Source organism: Candida orthopsilosis, assembly GCF_000315875.1.
Source record: "Candida orthopsilosis Co 90-125, chromosome 5 draft sequence".
NCBI lineage: Eukaryota > Fungi > Ascomycota > Pichiomycetes > Serinales > Debaryomycetaceae > Lodderomyces > Lodderomyces orthopsilosis.
This window is the reverse complement of record NC_018298.1, coordinates 25,759-48,035: the sequence shown is the minus strand read 5'-3', so window position 1 is coordinate 48,035 and position 22,277 is coordinate 25,759. Positions and strand designations below refer to the sequence as shown.

Sequence of the window (22,277 nt, the reverse complement as noted above, 5' to 3'; positions counted from 1 at the left end):
ACCATACCAAAAGCAAATACACCACTTAAACCTTGCTGAAAATCAATCAATTTCTCGTTCAATATACGCACCGAATGCAGCTTTTGGGAAAAGCACCAATAGTAGCGTGTTTTCGTGTTTAAACATCCTCTAGTACAAAGTTTACGTTGACAAAAAATAGCGTGCATATGGACCAAGGGTTTTATGCATAGACAAGGATATTTGGGTAAATATCATCTTGATAACCAAACAAACAACTTAAGTGGGGTGAATCATATGTTGAGTTCAATCCCAGGTGTTAGCGCTGTCAGATTATTTCACATAGCTGATGCAGACACAGAACCCGTTGGAGAAAAAGAGGGACACAGACAAAGGTGCTATTGCTGATGCAAATGTGATCATTTGGTCATCTGTTCATGGAAATCATGCACCATTGTATACAACTGGTGTTAAAAACATAACAGAGTTGGCAAGCTATATTGTTCAATCACAATAGGTTCCAGTAAACGTTAATATAATTGATAGCTACAGCAACAGGGCTATAACAACAAGATTAGGCGTAGACAAAACTATTTCGACGTCAACCATGTCACTTGGAATTGGGGAAACGTTAATCATAACTTAGCTGAAGTCTTGTCTCAAAATCGACGAATGGAGGAAATGTGAGAATGCGATCAAGAGGTGCCGAACTTTTCTCATAACAATGGTGGTTGGAAATATTGTGAAACTGCCACGATGGATCCTAATCTAGGACAAAATCAAGGTTTTAATGATATTGGTAGAGAAAATGCTGTACATGGAGAGCTTTATTTCAATACTTATGGTGGTATTGGTGAGTATTGCAATGATAACAAAGATGGAGCTCAGAGTAGCCAACCAGGTTGCGGACATTAAACATCCAGTCATGAGCTATAAGAGTGCAAAAACCGCCTGTGCTAATTATATTAGATATTCTAGAATACAATTTTATAATCCAACCACTTGTAATAGAGCGAGTTTCTTGTGAAATCAATTATGAAATAACTCACCACGAGAATGGTAGCGGATGTCGCCCTCTTTTCATAATCTTCCCGAGTCCATCTCGCACGAGGACTGGAAAAAAAATTCATTCGCAAAGAAAAATTTTCAATTCTTTACTTTCCTCTTCTTTCAACAAGTTCAATTTTGATAATGATAATTCAATAAGGTGTATGTTTTTCAAACTATACATTTTCCAATGCTTCTCTTTTAAATGATGACAACTTTTCCTTAGTGTCTTTAAGATCGCAAGATCAGTGTGAGCACATGATTTCTCAAATAGACTACAACGGTATCTGAATTGAGGAACAGCATTGGCTACAAAGTGTTTTTGAATATAATTTTACTAACTTATGTATCCTAGTTGATGGGGAAAAAGAACTCGAGATTGTTGAATAGAATATATCAAAAACCATTGCCGATTGATGTTGCTGTGAAATATGCTGTTATTTTGACAAATCCGTTCTCATGGCTTGGATATGTTTGGAATTTGCTACGCGTCAATTTCTGGGATACAGTAAATTTCAACAAAATTGATGTTGTTTATGACAATGGTGTGTTCAAGGTTGTTGATACTGACTCGATGGTTAAGTTATGGAGGGAAGGCTTTTTTGGTAAAGGGATATTGTCTAGGTCAGAACCAACTTGGCATGCTAGAACAGTAGCGCGACTCAATATAGTTAATGATGGGAAGCAGAATAATATTGCCATGGAAGATGTAACAAAAAGTCGAAGGTTTGAAAGAATTGAGTTTAAAAGACAGAGACAAAGGTTGCAGGATTTACAATTGAAACAGAGAAAAGGTTTGATTACTGATGAGGAAGTTACTGAAATGGCAAAGTTGGATGAACAGTTGGTTGAATTTAGGAAAAAGGATTTTATTAATGTTGGAGAGACAGAAGTTCAGATACGAGATGAAGATGCTGATATTATTGATGATGAAGAATCTGTTGTTCAATTGGAGTATATGCAATTGCAAGCTGTCGAAGTGTTTTTCTTGCAATTTGCATTCAACAAGACCAGTGTTGATAGCTTATCCCTAAAGCAGTTGTTCATTCGATGCTGTCAGCAACATGACTCTTCAATCAAAGCCAATAACAAGTTCATCGTCAACTATGTTGCATACCACTATTTCAGATCGAAAGGTTGGTGTGTGAGATCAGGTATCAAGTTTGGAACTGATTACTTATTGTACAAACGAGGACCACCCTTTTCTCATGCCGAATTTTGTGTGCTGGTTATGCAAGATGATTATGAGCAAGGTATTGGTCCATATGATTGGTTTCAAATATGTGCTAAAGCTAGAGTCATTGGAAGTGTAAAGAAGAATTTCGTTCAAATTTATGTTGAAGCACCACTGCAAGTTGAATTTGATAAAATATTTACCACTAGTGACATTGATGATGGGTTAATGTTTAAGCAATTATTGAGCAAGTATAGAGTATCTGAAGTTTTGTATAAGAGATGGAACCCTAGCCGGACTAGAGATTGAATAAAGGAAGTGTATGGGAAACATGTAAACCCGCCTAATTTATGTATTTATTACCGCGTTATAAATGTACCGTAAGCTCATCGTAGTACAAAATCGGTGAATTTTATTTACACGCTGTTATTGGAATGGACGCACGACCTGAATGAAACCCACACTTACTTTTAAAAGATGAATTTGTAACGTATTGTTCAAAGTCCAGGGCCATTACGTTATACCATCATTCATATATCATCATCACTCGTTACCAAGCACATAATGCACGCTATATGTACATTTTCCCAACCAATAAGAAAGAAGACAAAATTTTTGTATTTACAAAAATGTGCTTATATACAGTACTTTTATGTTGAAATTACAAAAGTATAAACAAAAGCAAACAAAGAAACAAAGAAACAAAGAAACAAAAAAAGGTTTTTTTTCGTGTGAATTGTTTGTGAGTTATGTTTGGTTGATATAAAAGCTGCAAATAATTTCCTCATTTAAAACACAACAACAAAATAAAATTCTACAACACAATTTATTGTCATAAAATATACATACACGACATTACTTTTACGACACTGCATAACACAATAACAATGTCTAATCTACGCCATTTGATGAATTACGATGATGATGATAATGATAGCAGTAGCACTGGAAATAATGGTGTCAACAGCTACGGCACTCACAAGAGTGCCAATAATGCATTCAGTATAAATAACCTCATCAATGGACCTGTACCAACCTCCACCAACGAAGATCAAATTGCACTTCCGAAACTAGAATACAATTACGCTACACCACAACAAAGCGCTATATATGCTGGTGGTAGTGTTAGTGACAACAATCAAGTCCCAACTATCCAACCAGAACAAGCAAATCTACAACCTACAGTAGTAGAAGACCAAAATCAAACCACGCCGACAAATCGTATATCGCAAGAACAAATACTAGCCAGCTTTGAACGGATCAAGACTCACTTTCCTGCCGCAAGAATCAAAAAGATTATGCAAAGTGATGAAGAAATAGGTAAAGTCGCTCAAGCTACACCAATTATTGTGGGCAGAGCTTTGGAAATATTTATGGCTAATTTGGTTGAAGTATCTGTCTTACAAGCTAAACAACAAGGCGTGAAGAGAATAACTGCATCTCATGTAAAATCGGCTATTGAAAACACTGAACAATTTGATTTTTTGGTTGAGGCGGTTGAGAAGTATCCCTCATTGAAGAATTAAACTAGCTCATTTGTGTGAATAAGGGGCAATGTGTTTTAATGAGTTTTACTTCATTTGAAGGCACAGGTTTCGGTGAGTTTTCAATTCTTTGTATTTTGTATTAAAACAGTGTGTAATGCGCTTTATGTATAGGAAAACTGAAACGAGTTGATGATGGAGGACAGTATAATGTGTAGATTTAAATTCTCGAGACCAAGGTTGATAGCTTTAGGTTCTTCTACTGCTTCTGAATTTTATATCCGGGATATGATCTTCTTTACTAACCGAGGCCGCCGTGGTTACTCCATTGGGAAATTTCTCCCTCTTCATTGCAAATTGACGGGGTGTAAAATACATATTACACACGTTACACAAAATGTAGATGATCACGTGTTCCAATCAGCAAAGCAAGTTGACCCAACATCAATTGAGTGAGTCTAAGGGGGAAAACAGCCTTATACACTACCCGCTAAGCCTCTAAAGCTTTTGTAATGTAATGACAGAGTGTCAAATGTGTGACAGTTTATGAACCTTTCGTCTTTTGGCAATTTCGTGCGCTTCCAATTACGTATGATGTTTTCTCTGTTATTGATGGGTGGGCCTGCATATAACTCGACTATATTACTCCGTAAAGTTAAAACTTTAAATTCCGGAACCCAAATTCTTTTAATTGCTACAGGTACATAAACAGTTGATTCTTTCCATAACTATTTTCCAAATCTGAGTTAAATTATTCCAATTGATTCAAACCTACTTTCCAATTTCTTCTCAAATATAACAATATTATGGTACAATCAAAGTCAAACACTAGTCTTGCAAACAGAAGGCAATCATCCTTCTTTTACAATTTGCCTCAAGCTGACCCCGATGTTTACTATGTTGGTGTTGATGTTGGTACTGGTTCAGCCAGAGCTTGTTTAATTGACACCAATGGTATCATTTTGGGATTGGCAGAAAAACCGATTACTAGACAAGAATTGAAACCAAACTATATAACTCAAAACTCGACTGAGATTTGGAATGCAATTTGTTACTGTGTTAAGCGCTGTTTAAGTGAATCGGGTGTCGACCCTCACCATGTGTTTGGTATTGGGTTTGATGCTACGTGTTCATTGGTTGCTGTTTCGGAGTCTAATGACACTCCTGAATCTGTAGGTCCTAACTTCGATGATAAAGAGGAAAACATCATCTTATGGATGGATCACAGAGCTGAAGAAGAAACCAACGCTATCAATGCCACTGGTGATAAATGCTTGAAATATGTTGGTGGACAAATGTCGATTGAGATGGAGTTGCCAAAGATGAAATGGTTGAAACATCACAAACCCGGTGGAATTGATGATTGTAAGTTTTATGATTTGGCTGATTTCTTAGTCCATAAGGCCACCGGAACTGAAACTAGAAGTTTCTGTTCAGTTGTGTGTAAGCAAGGATTTGTTCCAATTGGTGTTGATGGTTCAGAAACTGGATGGTCAAAGGACTTTTTGCTTGCAGTGGACATGCCAGAGTTGATCGAGGACAATTTCAGAAGATTGGGTGGTATCCCAGGCGTCAATGGTAAATATCTTACCGCTGGTAACATTGTTGGTAAGTTGACCGATAAATCGGCTGCTGAATTGGGGTTGTGCACTGAATGTATCGTTGGTTCGCCTGTTATTGATGCTTATGCAGGATGGGTTGGTACTGTTGCCGCCAAGGCAGAAGTGCCCGAATTACTTGAAGAAAAATACGATGGAACCATTGGTGATGCTTGTGGTAGATTAGCAGCAGTTGCTGGTACTTCTACATGTCATATTGCCATGACTAAAGAACCTTGTTTTGTCAAGGGTGTCTGGGGTCCATACAAGGATGTTATGGCAGAAGGCTATTGGTTAGCCGAAGGTGGTCAATCAATTACTGGTCAATTGTTGGCGCATGTGTTAAGTATCCATCCAGCAAATCAAGAATTGTTGAAAGCAGCTGAACAATCGAACATTTCGAAGTTTGATTACTTAAACTCATTGTTGGAGAGAATGGTCAAGACTAGAGGCGAGAGATCGGTTGTATCCTTGGCTAAACATATTTTCTTTTATGGTGATTTCCATGGTAACAGATCCCCCATTGCTGATCCAAGAATGAGAGCAAGTTTAATTGGACAATCATTGGACAACTCTATTGAAGATTTGGCCTTGAATTACTTTGGTGCTTGTGAGTTTATTGCTCAACAAACTAGACAAATTGTGCAACATATGGAAGAAGCAGGACATAATATCAAATGTATCTTTATGAGTGGTGGTCAATGCCGTAATGGATTATTGATGAGATTATTGGCTGATTGTACTGGGTTGCCAATTGTTATTCCTAGATACATTGATGCTGCGGTGGTGTTTGGTTCCGCCTTGTTGGGTGCTGTTGCTGCTGAAGAATCTGTTATTGATCACCGTTGCAATGGACCACATTCAAAGAGAGCTAAACTGTTGGCTGAAAAGGGAGATGCACAAGAAGCACCAATTGAGATTCCTGAATCTCCATATACTGCACCAACTGCAACATCCACCACCAATTTGGCAACCATTGCTTATGCCCATTCGAATCCAAACAATGTTGATTATTTCAACCAACCAATTCAACAAAACCAAACTCGTCACAAGACTGATGATCAAGAAGATTCCGATGATGAAAACACCTTGTCTTTTGGTTCTAAACAAGAAACCCAAAAGGGCTTATCACAAAAATTGGCCAGCTTGGGTTTGAACAAGCCATTATCATCAACTAAAAAGGAGGAACAAGAAGCAGTTTCAAACGATTCTGGAGAGTTGTTGTGGAAGATTATGAAGAAGATGACTGGACCAGGTAAAGTTATTCAACCACGTGGTGAAGACCATCCCGACAGAAAATTATTGAATGTTAAGTACAAGATCTTTTTGGAACAGTGTTATGGACAACGGAAATTTAGAGATGAAGTTGATGCTATAGAAAAAGACAATTTGAAAAATTCACAAGCTGCCAAGTAGATATATGCAATGTAGAGTGTGTTAAATGAATAAAAGAGTGATGTTTAGAAATAGATGAGGGTATAGTAATGAGGGAATCCCGTATCTTATTGGGTTAAGAAACAGATAACCCGCTTGAGAAGGCGTAAATTTTAATTCTGAGAATATTTCTCTTATTGTCGTAAACTAAGAAGCTTTACAGATTCGAAGTTTCGATTGGAAGGTTATGAAATTTTTCCCGCCTCAACATAAATCGCCGAAATTAAACAATCGTATGTATTTCTTTGTGACCGATAGAAGGCTTCTTTATGGATAGTATTGTAATTTGGATGTGGTGTGTTTTAATTTGTGTGAGATTGATGCGAAAAAGAAGCACATTCCCTGCAATCAAAAAGCTTACATATTATCAAGCTATTCGAGTTCCAAGAGTGAAACCAATTCCAGTATGCGTGTGTATTTTGTTGTATCAAGGTGCCGTTTGACTCCTACCTCGGAGAAGAGCGATTACGGCGTATGGGTACCTGATCAGGCCGGTTGCTAATTTGATTCGATTTATGCAATACTTGTGGCTCTGAAATTCGCCCCCAGAGATCACAGACAAGAAAAAAAAAAGAAACGGGAATTGTTCCTAGAATACACAATTCGATTCAAGTAAAAGGTTTCTCTCTTGTTATCTGATCTGATGGTACGGCAAGAGATAACCAAAACGCAATTAGATGTTGCATCAGACCACATAGAGAGAGAAAGAGAGATCAGATCTGTGTAACAATGGTGTATTCAGATATGAGAGTTAAAGAAGTTTCAAAGAAGTTTTAACTATTAGGTAGTACCTGCACATAAACACATTGATGACGTTATTAAAAATGATCAATTGCACGTGACTAATGGCAATTTTGCAATTAAATTGTATGAGCAAGTAATTAACAAAAGAAAGAAAGAGAATAGAAAAAAAAGTTTTTTCTTTAGTATGAGGATTAGGTAAACTGTGGATGAAAAAAAAATTGCAGCCACAGTTGAGTTGCAATTTAAAAAGAAGAAAAAAATTAAATTACAAATCAATATAGCAAACCGTTTTAATTGTCTATGTACCTAATAGAATTTTGAAAATTTTCACTAGTTTTGCCAATTGATTTCTTCAAACTACCTTTCAATAATTTCTTGGAGCCGTCACCTTAGAGAATTAGCTTCTATAGCTTGATAAAACGGCTTGATAAAACGGTATAAAAAGAAGTGTCAATATCGACAATTTGAAAATTTTGAAAAGTTTTGCTACTCCCCTTAGAAGTTGCAAATAGATCTATACAAAACACAGAAGAACGCCTTCATCTATTGTTTACATCACATCAGCAACTGCATTATCACACAATAACTGCATCAACGGGTAAAAAAGTTTATTAAAAGTATTGAAGTTTATTTAAATTGCATTTTACTTATTGCTATTGTTTCAACTTTATAAACCACACATTTCTTTCATTAGGTCTACCACCACAGTTGAGCATTTAGTCATACTTTCATTAATCAAGGGCGGACACACCATTGTTTCTTTTTCTTCGTAAATTACAGAAACTTATCAATCGCCTCAGACTAAAAGACTCATAACGCAAGGCTAAACACATCTCCATTTCACCTGATATTGCATTGTTATTACGATTGTTATTCATTATAGATTTTAATTAAAAAAGTTTGACAGAGTTTTTGCTACCCTATTGTTTCAGCTGTTTTTAATTTGCATATATATATCATCACATTTCCATCCCCCCCCCCAAAAAAAAAGAGTTTACATCTTCACCAAACTGAACCTTAATAATGTCTGATTTTATTCACAGAGTGGAATCTGAAGTAAAGTCGGTAGTATCTGATTCACAAAGAGGAGTAAATTCTCCCCTCCCCAATGAATACCCGCATATATATGAAGACTCACATGTGGTAAATCAACCACATGACTTTGAAGCTGAACAAGAATATAACCAACATCACCCTCACTCAAACTATTATGTACCGGCTTACCATGAAGAAGAAGTTGCTGTTAAAGAGTGGTTTCAAAAAGTTTTTGCTCATCCATTGACCCTTATTAAGAATTATTTGTTTTCATTATTCCCCATTTTACACTGGATCTTGCATTACAATGGTAGATGGTTATATGGAGATTTGGTTGCTGGTATCACTGTTGGTATTGTTTTGGTTCCTCAATCTATGTCTTATGCTCAATTGGCTGGGTTAGAACCACAATATGGTTTATATTCTTCATTTGTCGGTGTGTTTATTTACTCGTTCTTTGCTACTTCCAAAGATGTTTCCATTGGTCCTGTTGCTGTTATGTCGTTACAAGTTTCAAAAGTTATTGCTCATGTTCAGGACAAGTATGGAGATGAGTATGCTGCACCTGAAATTGCTACATTTTTGGCTTTAATTTGTGGTGGTATTGCAACTGGTATTGGTGTTTTGAGATTGGGTTTCATTTTAGAATTTATTTCTGTTCCAGCAGTCATGGGATTTATGACTGGGTCTGCTTTCAACATTATCACTGGTCAAGTTCCAGCATTGATGGGTTACAACAAATTGGTCAACACTAGAGACAGTACTTACTTGGTTGTTGTCAACACTTTGAAACACTTACCTGACACTAAAGTTGATGCTGCTTTTGGTTTGGTTTGTTTATTTATTTTGTATGTGTGGAAATTTAGTACTGATTATGCTCAAAAGAGATGGCCAAAGTACAAGATTTACTTTTTCTATGTTCAACAATTGAGAAATGCCATTGTTATTGTTGTTGCCACCGCCATTTCATGGGGAGTTGTCCATCCCCAAAAAGTTGCTTTTGATGGTCCTTCTTCCGATTATAAACCTCCGTTTAGTACTATTGGTGATGTTCCAAGGGGTCTTAGACATGTTGGTGTTTTCCATCCTCCTGATGGTATTATTGATGCCATGGCTTCAGAAATTCCTGTCTCAACTGTCATTTTGTTGTTGGAACATATCGCTATTTCGAAATCTTTTGGTAGAATTAACGACTACAAAGTTGTTCCAGACCAAGAAGTTATTGCTATCGGTGTTAATAACTTGATCGGTACGTTTTTTAGCGCTTATCCCGCCACTGGTTCATTCTCAAGATCTGCTTTGAAAGCTAAATGTGGTGTTAGAACTCCTTTGGCTGGTATTTTCACTGGTGCTGTTGTTTTGTTGGCATTGTATGCTTTGACATCTGCTTTCTACTACATTCCAAAAGCAGTTTTGAGTGCAGTTATCATTCATGCTGTGTCTGATCTTATTGCCAATTATAAAATCACTTGGTCATTTTGGAAAATCAGTCCAATCGATTGTGGTATCTTCTTAATTGCTGTTATCTTGACTGTTTTTGTCACCATTGAAGCTGGTATTTACTTTGCCATTGCTGCATCGGTAGTTGTTTTGTTGTTTAGAATTGCTATTCCAAATGGTTTGTTCTTGGGTAGAGTACAAGTTGCTGAACTTGTGAATCCAATCATCGATGAACAAGATTCATATGATAATGAGTCAAACTCGAGTACCAGTGGCTCTTCCGACGTCGAAATCCACCAAGTATTTTCGGGAGGTTCAAACTACAGATCTACTGATGACAAGGTAAAGGACAAGTCAGAAGTGGTTGAACGTAAAACAACCACACAAGAATTGGCAAAGCAAAATCCAAAGATTAAATTTCACACACGTTGGGTGCCATTGAACCACAAAAACATTAATAGCGATATCCCAGTTACTCCACCACCACCAGGCGTCATTGTTTTCAAACCAGTTGAGTCATTCACTTATCCTAATGCATCGCGTCAAATTGACAGAGTATCAGATGAAGCCAAGAGAATCACAAGAAGAGCCAAGCCTTATAGTTATACCGATACTGGATCCAGACCATGGAATGACCCAGGTCCATTGAAGTGGAACTTGCCATTCTTGAGGAAATACAATAAGGAAGAGAAGATTGAAGAAGATACGCGTCCAATCTTGCGTATAATACATTTCGATTTCTCCACCGTATCTCAAATCGATATCACTTCAGTACAAGCTTTGGTTGACTTGAGGAAAGCTATGAATGCTTATGCTGATCGTGAAGTTGAATTCCACTTTTCCGGTATCTTGAGTCCTTGGATTAGAAGAGCTTTGTTAAATGCCGGATTTGGTACTTATGAGGATGGATTAACTTCAGCCAACAATTATGTCAATATTGCTACAGGATATACCGATATAGAAAGTGGCGTTAATGAGCAGTATGTTGCTGCTGTTGGTACAAACACGCCATTTTTCCATTTGGATATACCAAATTATGAATAGAGATGCTCAGTTGAATTTTAGTTTTCTGGTTGTTTTCCGTTTTTTCACATCCAAGGGGTTTTTCATTTTTCAGTTCTTATATTTCTAGATTAGATAGTAAAGTTTTTTAGTATACAAATGTACAATAGATTAAAGCATTTTAATTGCCTTTGTTGTAGAATTGTAGGCCGTAAAGAATGTTGAGGATATCTGACGCGTCAATGTACTGAATAAAAAATGAAATCAAATTTTTTGGAACTACTTGCGACCAAACATAAACAGACACGTCATATTGACTCAAGAAGACTTTATTATGACGTCGGTACAGACACCACACATCGACGCATCAGAGCAATTGCTTCGCAAGAGCTTAAGGATAGACGAAGCTAGCCGCAAACGCAAATTGGATGATGAATCTGGTAGAATAGAACTGGAAAGCACTGGTGATAAAAAGAACGTGGATCAAGAGGCACAACAGTTGGAGAAGCTAGCTAAGAAGCAAAAGTTGGAAAAGGAAAAGGAAGCAAAGAGGCTCAGAATGGAAGAGGAAAAGAAAGTCAAAGCGAAAAGAATTGAAGAAGAGAAGGAAGCTAAGAGGAAGAAGCTAGAGGAAGAGAAGGAAGCCAAACGAAAGAAAACTGAACAAGAGAGGCTAGAAAAAGAAAGGAGAAAATTAGAGGAGAAATTGGAAAAGGAAAAGAAGAAGGAACTGGAGAAATTGGAACGCGAGAGGAAGAAACAAGCTGAACAGGCTGAAAAGGAACGAAAGAAACGTGAGGAGCAAGCTGAGAAGGAACGCAAGAAACAAGCTGAACAGGCAGAAAGGGAGCGTAAGAAACAGGCAGAGTTAGCTGAGAAAGAACGTAAAAGAGAAGAGAGGGAGAGGGAGAAGCTAGAAAAGAAGTTAAAACTAGAGGAAGAAAAGAAAGCTAAGGAATTGGAAAAGCAAAGGATTGAAGAGGAAAAGAAAAAGGCAGAGGAGGCCAAGGAGAGAAGTCAAATGAAAATATCCAATTTCTTCCAAGTTCGTCCGCAAACGAAACAAGTCAAGGAGAATGATGTCAAGGTAGAAATGAAGGACATTGAAAAGAGTGACTATGAAACTGAGTTTTTGCCATTCTTTGTGCAACGTAATGTAACTTTGAAAATGTACGATTATTGCACTGATGATTCTAAGCTGGAACTTGATTCAATAATGACAAGCAAAACCCCTCGAAGTATCACTATTAACCCTTTCCTGAATTTAGAGAAACCTTGCGTCGAACCACAACAGCATATCACGCCTGAGGCAATTTTGAATGCCCTTAATTTACCAACCACAAGTGAGCAGCAAGTGCTCGAAATGATTGGCAAACTCCCACCTATTAAATACATCAATTTTTACGAAAACTCAAAACCTCCATACACTGGAACGTGGTGTTCACAGAAACATCAAGATCAGCAAACTGTCATCATTGGCAATCCACTAGATAAGGCAATTACGGGGCTAGATTACGACTACGATTCCGACTTGGAATGGAATAATGAAGAAAAAGATGGCGAAGATATAGATGATGATGATGATGAAGAAGAAGATTTGCTGATGTTACCTGATGAAGATGATGATGAGTTTATTGAAAAGGATTCTGAATCTAGGCTGAAAAACATACATCAAATGGTGTTGATTAATAAATGGAACAATGAGGAGAATAAGGAATTTTTCAGTCATTATACTACCCTGCAAGTTGTTGATTTGAGTAAATTGAAGAGCTTTATATAGGTATATTTGGGATTATATATATATATATATAAATGAAGTGTCTAGTGTAAACATCACCTCAAATATGGCTTTTCTAGTAAGGTGTATTCATGAACGTGCCACGTCTTAAACGACTTCCCGAAACCTCCTAAGTAGTTTATCTCGAGCTTCCCCAAACTGAAACCAGGTTTGTTTTCAAAAAATTGATTCTCTGCTCATGCGCCACCAGATGCGACAGAGGTTGGCCAAACGACGCGTAATCCCCTTCTCTAACAAATATACTAACTCAGCCCCCCCCCTCCCTCACCTATATGTACTTTTTATAATCAGCCTCTATCTTATCTTCTACCAACACTTTATTAAGATACCTCATCAACTTTGTACTCAAACCAACATTTGCCAAAAACGATCCTGGACCGTATACCAAGTTATTAAGAAAGTTTCCGTATGGTTGATTTATCATCACTTTAGCACTCCATAATAGGTGATAGCCTAGTTCTAAGAAAATTGCAACAGTGACAAATGTAAGAATAGACGCACTAAATGCTCTTGACTTGGATACCCTCTCGTGGCTTAATGGGTCTCTCTTGGGAGTGGCCATGACTATGACTTGTTGTAGTTGAATTTTCGGAATAGATATGATGAAAAAATCCCTTTCTTAACTTCGGTCTAATTTCTTCTTTTTCCAGAACAAAAACACAAACAAGGAAATCTAATTCCGTGTCATTCTACAATCACGCTATACTTGACTACGCCAATTAAACAATCCCCCACGATACAAATGCAGACAAGATCACATAAGGAATCAGAACTATTGGACTTAAAACCAGACCATTACGATAATGGTATCCCTGTATTCAAGCCCACGATGGAACAGTTCAAGGACTTTTACAGATTTAACAAATCTATAAATAAATACGGCTTTGATGCGGGAATTGTTCGTGTTATTCCCCCACAAGAGTGGAAAGAATCAATCTCAAATTGTTACTCTGAGGAAAATATGTCCAAAGTGGTTATCAAAAACCCAATCGTCCAACAGATAAACAGTAATAATCATGGCGTTTTCCAGATACAAAATATCGAGAGAGCAAGAAAGTATACCCTAGAGCAGTGGAAAGAACTTTCAAAGAAACAGGAACCTCCAAGAAGACGTAAAAGACTGCATGATGAAAAGGATGAAAATACTAGCAGCAAAATGAATACCGCCGAGTTTAGTGATGATCGTTGCGAGGAGTTGGAGCGTTCGTATTGGAAATCTTTAACTTATTCTGAGCCTATATATGGAGCTGATTCAGAAGGATCATTGTTTACAGATGATATCAATGTGTGGAATGTGGCGAACTTGCCAAATGTTTTGGATTTGATGGAGGAGCGGATCCCTGGCGTTAATAATGCATACTTGTACGCTGGTGTGTGGAAAGCCACGTTTGCATGGCATCTTGAGGACCAAGATTTATACCTGATCAACTATATCCATTTCGGAGCTCCTAAACAATGGTATCTGATACCACAGGCACAACATGAAAAGTTTTTCAATGTTATGAAGGACTTGTTTACTGAAGAGTACAAACATTGTTCTCAATTTCTTCGACATAAGACCTTCCATGCCCTGCCTCAGTACTTAGAGAAAAAAGGTATCACTGTGAATCATACCATTCATAGAGAGGGTGAGTTCATTTTAACGTACCCATATGGATATCATGCTGGCTTCAATTACGGTTTCAATCTAGCTGAATCTGTCAACTTTGCACTTGATTCTTGGTTTGATATTGCCAAGAAAACCGATAGTTGTCATTGTATCCCAGATGCTGTCAATATCAATGTTGATCAGTTGTGGAAAAAGTACAATTCTGTAAAGAAGAATTCAGCAGTCTTTGTGTAATAAAGCACAGGCAGAAAAGATATCGCAAGTTGTATCCCCTATTATTAGCAGCAAAGTAGGTGGAGTGCGACTATTACGAATTCTATGTGAGAGATTTCTTTAAGGCTATCAGCAGTATTATTTAGCTTGTAGTTGCGAAATGTATTTTGTACTTAGTGCGAATTTACTACAATACAATGTACGAATTTAATTTGTTGTGTCAGGAGCGACTTTTTTTGATGGCATAAGTGTTACATTCATCCTGAAAATAGTGTACAAGTCACTAGATTCGCACCACCTTCTACCTTTATGCCACCCAAGAAGAAATTCAAATGTAAGGCACATGAAATTTCATTTGAAGACGTTGATACATCAACAGATGATGAAAATCAAGATGTGTTTCTGGTTCCACCTAGTCCTCAGAAACCGCATCTGCAACACACACCATGGCTTACCAAATACGCGCCCCGAACTACTTCGGAAATTTGTATCAATCCAACCAAATTGACACAAGTAAAGAATGCATTATACAGAATGAAGACGCGTGAACTGAAAACTAAAGTGTTGGTTCTCGTTGGGCCGTGCGGATCCAGCAAATCGACTACAATTAAATTACTTGCTAGAGAGATAAACAATGCTGACGTCTTTGATGACAGGTTGATTGAGTACGACGAATCGGAAAACATTACCCAGTTTCTACAAAGCTGTAAGTATAAGACACAGGCGGTGGTGTTAATCGAGGAGCTACCCAATGTCTACCATGAGGACACATTGAGGGAATTTAGAGACACTATTAAGCATTGGATATTTGCCGCAGTCGCATTACCTCCATTGGTGATTTGTATTAGTGAATTTGAATATGAATCTGATAGAACACAATTTTTTTATGGGCTTGAGAATAACATGACTAGTGATACGTTATTGGGTCGCGAGTTATTGAGTTATCCAGAAGTAGAAACTATTCGGTTTAATCCGCTAGCGACTAGGTTTCTAAAAAAAACGGTAAATTCGATCTTGAAAAGTGAGGGTTTAACCAAGATACTGAATGATGCCAAATTTGATTCATTTCTTCTGGAGCTATTCAAAGTTGGTGACATAAGATCCATTATCTTGAATTTGGAAATGTGGGTTAAATTTTACAAATCTGGAGTTGATTACAACCGAGAAAATGCCATTGGTATATTCCATGCTATAGGAAAAGTGATATATTCAAGTAAGAAGTTTGAAGGTGATGTCCAAACAACAAATAATAAAACAGTTACCCAGGTCATGGAAATGTTGCCCGAAAAGAATTTGAGCTTGTTAAATTTGGGTTTGTTGGAGAACTATCATATATATCAAGATTCGAGCTTTGATTTGTCGATTGCAGAGAGTATAACCAACGATTTGAGTTTAAATGAGTTATCTCCTTTTGGGGAGGTTGGAGTACGATCGACAAGACTTTATCTAAGCAAAGCTGGTCCCAAATCCTCCACTTCAAAACTCAAAATGAAATTTCCGCGTCATTTTAAAGTATTGAAAGCTATGAGAAAAACAAACACTCGGCTAAACGAATATCGACGATATGTATCACCAGAAAGCTCAATTGAAAATTTGAACCTAATTGATGGGTACTACTTGCCACTTATATACAATAGAAAACGTAAGACACGATATCGATACAATCGACTCGGGGGCAAGCTACACAAAATTTACGCCGATGACGATGTTGTTGTGGACGATTATCAGACAAGTCACGAATATGACCAATTTCAAAATGACATTGACCTCTCGGTTAACCGGCAAGAGGGCGATGACAAAAGTGACGCTCTTAGTGATCAGATAGAGGAAAGCCCATTTGAAGATTCTGATGATGGCTTTGGATCAGACACAGAGATAGATTTATTAATTTCTCAAGGAAAATTGTAAATAGCAAGATACATTAACTATACATTATCTAAGCGTTTAAAGCATTCTCAAAAAACTGGTCGTCTTCCTCTAGGTTCTCTTTAATGATATCTAATCCACCTTGAAATTCTCCATTGATGTACAATTGTGGGAAAGTTGGCCAATCGCTGAACTTTTTCAATCCTTGTCTAACAGAATCATCCTTCAAAATATCAAAGAATCCAAATCTCACTTGATGTTCCCTCAAGATTGCTACGAGTTGTCTTGAAAATCCACATTGAGGGCTTGATGGCGACCCCTTCATAAATAACATAATTGGTGCGGCAGTAGTCAATTTAGTCAATCTTTCATTTAATGCCTCTTCTGTCTCCTCTACAGGTTCAGTTGCCACTGATTGTGTTCCATTGGAGTTTGAACTAGCACCTTGTGCACTAGAGACGTTTGCCGATTGTGAATCACTCGAACCTGAGAATTGGTTCAATGCAGCAATGAATTCCTTTGGGTCTGCACCTGACAACTCTTTCAATATAGTTTGTTTACGTATTAGGATAAAGTACGGCACTGCACTAACATCAAACAACTCACTAATCTCTGACAAGTCGTCAGCATTGATAGAAAGGAATAGTATTGATGGATCTTGAGCTTTGGAATCGGCCAATGTCCTGTAAACTTGGTTCATGGTTTTACATGGACCAGCCCAAGGTGTATGGAAGTATAATGCAATTAATTTAGAATCATTGGATTTGGTTAACTCTGTGAACTGTTGCTCACTCTCAACTTCTATAACACCCATCGTTTTGTTAGCTATTTGGTTCTGGGTTTTGGTAAGGATTTGATTTGAGTTCTGAGGAATGGGAAGAAAAAATTGAAATGTCGCAATGAAGAGAGAATTCATGATTACAAATTTCTGTTGGTCTATGAGATTCTGAGCTGAACACCATTTGGTAGAACGATTAATGATTTACAATACAAAACCTGCTCGGCTGGTCTTATTCAAATGTGATAGGATGCTGCTGTAGATCTAATGTGTTTTGGGTTTTGCTCTCTTAGTGGTTCCAATGCCACAGATTGATGTGGCGTTCATTGGATTTAGTAAGATCTTTTTTATGCAGGACTTCCACTATAATCCTTGTAATCCAAGTGTGTCTACAAATACCAGCAACATCGCATGAATTAAACAATGCTTGGGCTTGTATTATTACTGTCCGATGCTGCGTGCGGTTACCTTTGGAAGACTTTGCAAAATCTACGGTATGCCAAACCCTTAAAAATTGACATTACTGTTCATTTTAAATCCCTAAACTCGCTAGTTTGATAATTTATCTCCAACTCGTTAAGTAAACATCAAATTCTGAAACGAACCACTTCCACTGTTTTCACCCTCGCTGTAGAAATGACAGGTGTAAAGGATTCGCAACATCTCTACTCTTATTCAACCCAGAAAGATCGGTACCAAACTCATCACAAAACGTGGTAGCGTGCTTCACTGAGAGAGAAAAATATGCCAACAAAATTAACATCACGAGTTCATACCAGCACAAAGGGCATCCTTGATATTAACCATGGGAGTTCCAGCATTATTTAGATGGCTATCGAAAAAGTACCCCAAGATCATATCCCCGGTTATAGAGGAGGACCAGCATGAAATTGGTGGAGCAAAATATGAGGATCCAAATCCTAATGGTGAAATTGATAATTTGTATTTGGATATGAACGGTATTGTTCATCCCTGTTCGCATCCAGAGCACAAGAGACCACCCGAGACTGAAGATGAAATGTTTTTGGATATTTTTACCTATACTGATAGAGTACTAATGATGGCACGTCCAAGAAAAGTTCTCATGATTGCAGTGGATGGAGTTGCACCAAGAGCCAAGATGAATCAACAAAGAGCAAGAAGATTTAGATCCGCACAGGATGCAAAATTCAAACAAATGGCTATTGATAAAGAAATACGGGAGAAAGAAGCACGTGGAGAGATGATCAACGATGCAGTAAAAGGGAAGAAACAATGGGACTCGAATGCAATTACACCAGGTACGCCATTTATGGATCGACTAGCCGAAGCATTGAGATACTGGGTTGCGTACAAACTAAGTACAGATCCAGGGTGGGCCAATTTGCAGGTAATCATTAGTGATGCGACTGTTCCTGGGGAGGGTGAGCATAAGTTGATGAGTTTTATACGTTCTCAGCGATCAGATCCACAATACAACCCAAACACCAAGCATTGTATATATGGTTTAGATGCTGATTTGATTTTCCTTGGTTTGGCTACCCATGAGCCACATTTCAGAGTGTTGAGAGAAGATGTTTTCGCAAATCAAGAAAGACACATGACGGTTTCAGATCATGTTGGGATGTCTAAAGACCAGCTTTCTTTGATTGAAGAGAGGGACAAAAGGAAGCCGTTCTTGTGGCTACACGTCAATGTTTTGAGGGAATACTTATCGATTGAACTATTCAATCCACAAATCTCATTTTCTTTTGATTTGGAAAGGGCTATTGATGACTGGGTGTTCATTTGTTTCTTTGCTGGTAATGATTTCTTGCCTCATTTACCAAGCTTGGATGTGAGGGATAATGGTATTGATACCCTAGTGAATTGTTGGAAGAAATGCCTTCCTCGGTTGCGTGATTACTTGACATGTGACGGAAAATTGAACTTGCAAAGTGTTGAGACTCTTTTGGGTGACTTGGCAATCAAAGAAGACGAAATTTTCAGAAACAGGTTTGCAGCGGAAAAAAGAAGAGAAGAGAACCGAAAGAGGCGGAGGGTAGCAGAAGAACAAGATAAGGCATTGAAAAACGTATATATGTCTCAAGTCACTAAAGGAAAGGATAAGGCCCCTGTTGCACCTGATACAAACTTGCCATTGATGGACACAAGTGGCAGTATAGTCGAGGGTCATGCACAATTATCGAATAAAGATCTTGTTCAAAATAGAGATACGATAGCACTTGCTGGTATGGCAAACAATGATGCCGCAGTTGCACTTAAGAAGTTGATTGATTCAAAGAAGCAGCTTCAAGAGGATACCCCACTAGATAGTGAATCTAGTGCTCCTTCGAATTCTGCTTCAAATGCCAACACCGACCTGGAGGAACCTCAGCAAGTAAAAACGAGAAAACGGCCGGTGGAAGACGATGAACCAGTTGATGATATTCGATTGCACGAACCAGGGTACCAAAAACGTTATTACCAAGCTAAATTTCATTGCAAAACCGATGAGGAAGTGGAACAAGTGAGACGTGATGTGGTCAAGAGCTACATTGAGGGAATATCTTGGGTAGCATTGTATTATTACCAGGGATGTCCATCTTGGACATGGTTTTATCCATACCATTATGCCCCCTTTGCGTCAGATATGACCAACTTGAGGGAGTTGTTCCCTGGTGGTATAAAGTTTAACTTAGGTGAGCCATTCAAACCATATGAGCAATTAATGTCTGTTCTTCCTGCGGCATCAAGTCATGCTTTACCAGAAGTGTTTCACGCATTGATGAAAGATCCCGATAGTGAAATCATTGAATTTTATCCTGAAGAGTTTGAGATTGATATGAATGGAAAGAAAATGAGCTGGCAGGGGATTCCATTGTTGCCATTCATTAATGAGAAGAGATTGCTAGACGCAGTTCAAGGAAAGTATGACCAGTTGACTGAATACGAGAAAGAAAGAAACACAAACAAGCAAGCTGAACTATTCATATCTAACGAGAATAAAAATTACAAAAGGTTCGCTGAAGCTTTCTATAAGGACGAGTTGGAGTCTGTAAAGTTTTCTTTTGCAAAAAGCAGTTTATCGGGATTGGCTATAAAGTTTCTCTCATTCGAACCAAATGGTATACTTAAGTTTCCACTCAGGGAGGGTAATATGCCAAATATTGACAACAAAGACTATTTGCAAGTAGAATATCACTTTCCAGAAAAGGCATGGGGAAAGTCTATGATCTTGAATGGGCATATTCCCGCGGTTCCAGCCCTTACCACAGCAGATCGAAATGAAGTTATTTACCAGCTTCAGTCCAATGATACCAGAGGCTCGGGCCGTGGATTCAATAACAACTTCCAACCTAATGATTATGTTAACCAAGGACCTCAGGGCAAAGAGGTGTTCAAAATGTATTCCATGAGAAGAGGGGGTTATCGTTCTAGCTTGCAACATTTGAAAGACGGGAATAGGAATGAAAGACCGCCCAATGGGGGCAATGCCAACCCTTACGGAGCTCCAATACAAAACCCACCGGGGCACTCAGTTTACAGGCAAAATGTTTATGGCCAGCCACAAATGTATGCCAACTATGGCAATAGGCAAGGTCATGCATACCCAAATCAAAGTGCAGCCTACAATCAGTTCTCTCAAGCTCATAAATATTCATCAACGGGTGGAAGCAATGCGGCACGCAGTGGTTATTTTCCACCTCCAGGTTCCGCTGGTAGAAATGGATATAGATAATACTGTTTTACTATAATATCTAAGTTTAATGTAATATATACAACTTCCACTCACCTAACGTATTGTCCTTCACTTGTATTGTAACAGTACTCTCTTCAGCAGAAGGAAGGGCAATGATACTTCCATCGACACAAAATCTTCTCTTAAGCAACTGCTTTGAATTCTTTAACTTCAATTGTACTTTGTCTTTGGGCGTAATTTGGCGATAAATTACATCTGGGTTCTCTGTATGGCTCCCTCCATCATACACTTGTTTCATAATATCCATTATATAACTATCATCATTGGGTTTTGTACGAAATGCAATCAAGTATAGATTGTCGTCAAAGATATTTCCTTTAGGTGAAATATCAAATGTTGGTTCGAATCTTCTCGACGGAGTTAACACCCAGTAGGCAAACGGACCAGCGATTACCTCGTCATTGATTAAAAAGTCCGCTTCATATTTCTGCTCCCTACTCAAGTTGTTCTGAGCAGCTATTTTGAATCTTTGAATCCCATGTTTGCGTAACTCCGGGGTATCACTATCGGCGACCAAACTTGCATGAAATGCCCATGAAAAGACAACGATAAAATGTGTAGGTGAGTCAACTTCTTCTTTTAGTTCATCTTGTATCAAATAACGAGTACCCGTGGGGACATCAGCGGTATATAGGTATAACGGTGCGACGCTTTCAGCTTGCAATAACAGTACAATCGATGTTAAGGGGTCGGTCAATCCCAAGGATAAAGCAAAACTGTTACCGGTTCCAACGGGAATAGGGAAAATTGAAATTGAGCCCGAGTCTGATGGGTTGAGCGCATTTATGAATTCCGTAATAGACGTATCTCCACTGAGGAAAATAATTGTGGCGTCACGGTCTTGAAAGTTGGAAGCAAATTCGCTGATTGAACTGGCACTCTCCGTCTTGAAATGTTGATACTTTATATTTAATGATTCAAATAAAGGTTTGATTATATGCGTGTAAAGGTTTTTTTTATCAGATCGACCAATCCCAGAGTTAATTGAGTCGATTATGTAAACGCCTTTTTCAATTAAGCTCTTGGGGATAGTTTTGACGATTGTGGCTGCTTCCAGTCTATCCACTTGCTTTCCCTTGTATTCATATGAAGTGTCATCTTGGATCAATTCAATTTCAAGATGGTTGGGCTCGAAGTATATCTTCTGTGACATTGTATACGTAGTGTGGTTAAAGAAACACCTGGAATTGAACATAAAATTTTAGATTGCGGAAAACTGTGGTTATCTTGATACTCTACAAATCTGTTCGGTAGCGCTAAACTTGCAACCAAATAAATCAAACTCCCGTGCATAGTCCAGGGGAGCAACCGGTCGTGTATATAAGCTGGGGATATCTTGATGTACCTTAAATCTGCTCTTCGGTGCTTCAAAGTTC

At 38.1% G+C, this 22,277-nt stretch overlaps 12 protein-coding genes across 12 annotated transcripts; 9 read left to right on the top strand and 3 right to left on the bottom strand. All coding sequences in view use genetic code 12, as the record gives it.

The window, feature by feature from the left end:
* Nucleotides 1-714: 714 nt before the first annotated feature.
* Nucleotides 715-873, top strand: CORT_0E00250 (hypothetical protein; the record flags this gene model as incomplete). The annotated part of the gene is made up of 1 exon (XM_003869700.1): nt 715-873. One exon carries the CDS (start codon nt 715-717, stop codon nt 871-873), a length of 159 nt encoding a protein of 52 aa, XP_003869749.1.
* A 490-nt stretch (nt 874-1,363) lies between these two features.
* CORT_0E00240 (Sen2 tRNA splicing endonuclease subunit) lies at nt 1,364-2,488 on the top strand (the record flags this gene model as incomplete). The annotated part of the gene is made up of 1 exon (XM_003869699.1): nt 1,364-2,488. One exon carries the CDS (start codon nt 1,364-1,366, stop codon nt 2,486-2,488), a length of 1,125 nt encoding a protein of 374 aa, XP_003869748.1.
* A 578-nt stretch (nt 2,489-3,066) lies between these two features.
* CORT_0E00230 (Hfl2 HAP5-like protein) lies at nt 3,067-3,705 on the top strand (the record flags this gene model as incomplete). Its single annotated transcript, XM_003869698.1, has 1 exon — nt 3,067-3,705. The coding sequence occupies one exon, from the start codon at nt 3,067-3,069 to the stop codon at nt 3,703-3,705; it is 639 nt and encodes a 212-aa protein (XP_003869747.1).
* Nucleotides 3,706-4,469: 764 nt separating this feature from the next.
* On the top strand, nt 4,470-6,677 carry CORT_0E00220 (hypothetical protein; the record flags this gene model as incomplete). The annotated part of the gene is made up of 1 exon (XM_003869697.1): nt 4,470-6,677. One exon carries the CDS (start codon nt 4,470-4,472, stop codon nt 6,675-6,677), a length of 2,208 nt encoding a protein of 735 aa, XP_003869746.1.
* A 1,785-nt stretch (nt 6,678-8,462) lies between these two features.
* On the top strand, nt 8,463-10,958 carry CORT_0E00210 (Sul2 sulfate transporter; the record flags this gene model as incomplete). Its single annotated transcript, XM_003869696.1, has 1 exon — nt 8,463-10,958. The coding sequence occupies one exon, from the start codon at nt 8,463-8,465 to the stop codon at nt 10,956-10,958; it is 2,496 nt and encodes an 831-aa protein (XP_003869745.1).
* Nucleotides 10,959-11,250: 292 nt separating this feature from the next.
* CORT_0E00200 (hypothetical protein) lies at nt 11,251-12,696 on the top strand (the record flags this gene model as incomplete). Its single annotated transcript, XM_003869695.1, has 1 exon — nt 11,251-12,696. The coding sequence occupies one exon, from the start codon at nt 11,251-11,253 to the stop codon at nt 12,694-12,696; it is 1,446 nt and encodes a 481-aa protein (XP_003869744.1).
* A 286-nt stretch (nt 12,697-12,982) lies between these two features.
* On the bottom strand, nt 12,983-13,276 carry CORT_0E00190 (hypothetical protein; the record flags this gene model as incomplete). Its single annotated transcript, XM_003869694.1, has 1 exon — nt 12,983-13,276. One exon carries the CDS (start codon nt 13,274-13,276, stop codon nt 12,983-12,985), a length of 294 nt encoding a protein of 97 aa, XP_003869743.1.
* Nucleotides 13,277-13,456: 180 nt separating this feature from the next.
* CORT_0E00180 (hypothetical protein) lies at nt 13,457-14,557 on the top strand (the record flags this gene model as incomplete). Its single annotated transcript, XM_003869693.1, has 1 exon — nt 13,457-14,557. The coding sequence occupies one exon, from the start codon at nt 13,457-13,459 to the stop codon at nt 14,555-14,557; it is 1,101 nt and encodes a 366-aa protein (XP_003869742.1).
* Nucleotides 14,558-14,845: 288 nt separating this feature from the next.
* Nucleotides 14,846-16,444, top strand: CORT_0E00170 (Rad24 protein; the record flags this gene model as incomplete). The annotated part of the gene is made up of 1 exon (XM_003869692.1): nt 14,846-16,444. The coding sequence occupies one exon, from the start codon at nt 14,846-14,848 to the stop codon at nt 16,442-16,444; it is 1,599 nt and encodes a 532-aa protein (XP_003869741.1).
* A 28-nt stretch (nt 16,445-16,472) lies between these two features.
* Nucleotides 16,473-17,216, bottom strand: CORT_0E00160 (Grx3 glutaredoxin; the record flags this gene model as incomplete). Its single annotated transcript, XM_003869691.1, has 1 exon — nt 16,473-17,216. One exon carries the CDS (start codon nt 17,214-17,216, stop codon nt 16,473-16,475), a length of 744 nt encoding a protein of 247 aa, XP_003869740.1.
* A 769-nt stretch (nt 17,217-17,985) lies between these two features.
* On the top strand, nt 17,986-20,880 carry CORT_0E00150 (Rat1 5'-->3' exoribonuclease; the record flags this gene model as incomplete). The annotated part of the gene is made up of 1 exon (XM_003869690.1): nt 17,986-20,880. The coding sequence occupies one exon, from the start codon at nt 17,986-17,988 to the stop codon at nt 20,878-20,880; it is 2,895 nt and encodes a 964-aa protein (XP_003869739.1).
* A 25-nt stretch (nt 20,881-20,905) lies between these two features.
* On the bottom strand, nt 20,906-22,096 carry CORT_0E00140 (hypothetical protein; the record flags this gene model as incomplete). The annotated part of the gene is made up of 1 exon (XM_003869689.1): nt 20,906-22,096. One exon carries the CDS (start codon nt 22,094-22,096, stop codon nt 20,906-20,908), a length of 1,191 nt encoding a protein of 396 aa, XP_003869738.1.
* Between the last annotated feature and the right edge of the window lie 181 nt (nt 22,097-22,277).